Source organism: Micropterus dolomieu, linkage group LG17 (genome assembly GCF_021292245.1).
Source record: "Micropterus dolomieu isolate WLL.071019.BEF.003 ecotype Adirondacks linkage group LG17, ASM2129224v1, whole genome shotgun sequence".
Lineage (NCBI taxonomy): Eukaryota > Metazoa > Chordata > Actinopteri > Centrarchiformes > Centrarchidae > Micropterus > Micropterus dolomieu.
Window position 1 is genome coordinate 5,880,091 of NC_060166.1, and position 3,104 is coordinate 5,883,194.

At 39.9% G+C, this 3,104-nt stretch overlaps 2 protein-coding genes across 13 annotated transcripts in view; one reads left to right on the plus strand and one right to left on the minus strand.

Moving 5' to 3' along the window:
- Positions 1–3,104, plus strand: part of usp32 (ubiquitin specific peptidase 32) — a 72,301-nt gene that overhangs the window by 54,223 nt on the left and 14,974 nt on the right. The window lies entirely within an intron of this gene.
- The window catches only part of ift20 (intraflagellar transport 20 homolog (Chlamydomonas)), a gene marked incomplete at its 3' end in the record, with an annotated part of 3,394 nt that continues 1,507 nt past the window's right edge, over positions 1,218–3,104 (minus strand). Inside the window, 4 exon segments of one of the 6 annotated variants that reach the window (XM_046074437.1) lie at positions 1,218–1,321; positions 1,523–1,608; positions 1,694–1,831; positions 2,760–2,893. In XM_046074437.1, the coding sequence (XP_045930393.1) occupies positions 1,218–1,321; positions 1,523–1,608; positions 1,694–1,831; positions 2,760–2,781 (350 nt within the window). 6 annotated transcript variants of the gene reach the window in all.

Sequence of the window (3,104 nt, forward strand, 5' to 3'; positions counted from 1 at the left end):
TCTGCCGGAGAAATGCATTGAAACTAATGGGGAGGAAGTTTCTCATGCAGCAGCACAATGAGCCAAAGCACACTGCCAACAAAACAAAGGACTTCATCAGGGGAAAAAGTGGAAGGTTTTAGACTGGCCAAGTCAATCAGCTGACCTTAACCCAACAGAGCTGCATTTCACCTCCTTAAGAGGAGACTGAAGGGAGAAACACCCCGAAACAAACAAGAAGTGAAAGAAGCTGCGGTAAAAGCCTGGAATAGCATCACAAATGAAGAATGCAACAGTTTGGTGATGTCGATGGGTCGCAGGCTTGAGGCAGTTATTGCAAGCAAGGGTTGCACCAAAATTAAATGTTATTTACTTTAAGATTATTTGTTCCATTACTTTTGCTCACCTAAGAATGCTGTGGTCTAATACAAACGGTGACATGTCCTGAGTTGTTTAACACATCTAGATGTGAATAGCAGGAAATAAAAGCTGAAATTCTGAACTCTTGTCTCATCCTCATCTTTTGATCTTAAACCCAAATGTCTTCAGTGAACAACAAAAACAAAGGAATTTACCTTACTGTTCCAATACTTTTAGAGGGGATGTAAGCGTACCCCAGTGGTTCCCAACCATTTTTGACTGACGTTCCCCTACAACCCAACCAGATGAGCTAATGTTCTTTCTTGACTCGCACATCATTTTCCAAATGTGTCTATTCAGTTGGTTTTAAAGTGGATGTCAACGAACACTACGTAAAAGTGGATACCGATACATTTTTTTTTTTAATACAATGAAACTGTCAGTGTTTAGGTTGGGTTTGTCATGTTTGGAGTGGCAGAATCTGAATGTTAAAACCATTTACCATTACTTTTAACTAACTATTTCAACTATTATTCAACTGTTTTGGGTAAATCATTCCACTGTTAATTCATCACTTTAGCATAATATTTCAACAATGTATTCATTACTTTCTGCTAACTGTTGAAGCTATTAATCTATTCTTTTTAGTGACACTCAACTGTTTATCCATCACTTTTAGCTAACTGTTTAAGCTGTTTATAAATGACTTATATCCTTTTATCTTACTACTTGATACGTGGCGCAACCTATACCAGGGGAGCTACCGGGGCACCCAGCATCCCAAATGAGAAATTTACACCTCAACATTGTATGACAGGTGCTAAAATGAGTTAGTCCTGTGTTGGTTGGGTTATAGAGACCACCTATGCACTGTTTACCTCTCCAATTGCATCTTCTTCTCAGCTATGAGCGCCTGAAGCTGCTGCTGTTGAGCCTCTCTTTGCTTTGCCACTGACTTCAGCAGGTTTCTGGCTCCGATTGCCTGAAAGGAGACAGGATGATTATTAACAAGGTGTTGCGCTCATGATCAAACAAAAGCACATAATGTACGGCAAACCCGAGACAACTGGGTTGGGTTGAAGGACAGTTCAACCACATTCAGGTGTTTCAAAGCTTTGGCATATGAGGACAATAACATCTTCTGCAACAGCCATTGAAAAGCAGAGTTAAGTGTTAAGCTCACCTTCATCTTTTCTGTCTCTGCTTCTTTTGCCAATTCATCCACCAGCTCAATTAGACCTCCCACTATCTTCTGAAACTGGCCAATTTCTGCAAACGATAACACACATTTGTACATCCTGTAGGACGTGAGGAGGCACAGCTTGATGGACTTGAAAAAGTATTGAGTGCTTACTGTCGACAAATTCTTTACACTCTTCCTTGAGCTCTGATGTCTTCTGGCTGACATCAGGCTCCAGTACCCTTAGCTTGTTGAGTTCATCAAAATAAAAGCCTGCCTCGGCTAATGGGTCTTTAGCCATGGCCACGGGGCCTGTCACAAAGGAGACAAAGGACAGGACAACAGAGAAAGCAAATAATTAAATAAAGTACATCTTCTTCTTAAATAGATGGACTAGTAGGCTGTCCCTCTTGTAACATTACAAGATATATTTCGCAGATACAGTGAGTAATGTACGCTAGACAACTTTACACTGAAATCACCAGGCTCTATGGTTTGATAACTTAATGCTGACAAGTGGTTTGTTATCCGACTATCACACAGTAACAATGACGATATCTATTCTGACAGTAACATTATGCCTGTCTCTCCAGCCTCTCCAACTGGCTGCCAGTGACAAAACGTTATGTTGATGCGAAGCAAACATTTCGTTTAACTAACGTTAAGGACATTTAATGAGACTGCGTTAGTTAGATGCATAAGTTAGCTATAAGTTAGCTAACGTCAGAACTCTTCAAATGCAACGTTAACCTTATCTATCTGATATTAACGTTAGCTTACCATGTATCGTATGTACGTTAAGGTAATGACTTAACGTTAGCTTCATAAAGTTAATAACATTATTACGGTTAACTTCTAGCGTTAGTCTGAAAAGGTGTAAATAGTATCGTAAGTAACGTTAGCTAAAACGGTTCACATACTTTTGTGTTTTTTTCCCCAATGGAAATTCTTGCCTATTCAACTGCCCAGTCGACAGACGAAGCGGGGGGAGTCATCAACATCGCTTCAACTACCTAACGTTAAGCTGGTGTAACGTAACGTTAACCTAAATTAGTTAAATTAACTTAGCTAAGCTAACGTTACGCTAGCCTGATCACAAAAGCCAATTTGACAACGACTTAAAAACACACTAACGTTACCTTCCTTAAGGCTGATTAAGTTCCTGTATATTAAACTGTTACGCTCCGGCCAGAAAACTACACATTTGACCTGTTTAAACAGCTAACGTTATCTCCGTTACCGCAGACTGCTCTGTGTTGCATCGGCTATGTGGCAGAACGTTGGCAAGTAATCACCAAACAAAGCTCCTCCTCCTGCTACCAGGGAAACCATACGCTGGGCAGGTGTGTGTATGTATATCTATGTATGGTATATGATGATTTCCTTTTCCTTTATATTGTTTGACTTTACACAACTGAATTGTTGGCAGTGATCATCAGTGACTCCTTGATCGTTTCTGATACCCAGAGCAAGAGCAAGCGTATAATCAAATGTGGCCCAAACGATTTAGTCATCATAACTCTTGAAACACTTTTAATTTGAAAGTAAAACGGAAATTAGGATCATTACCGTAATGCAGAGAATA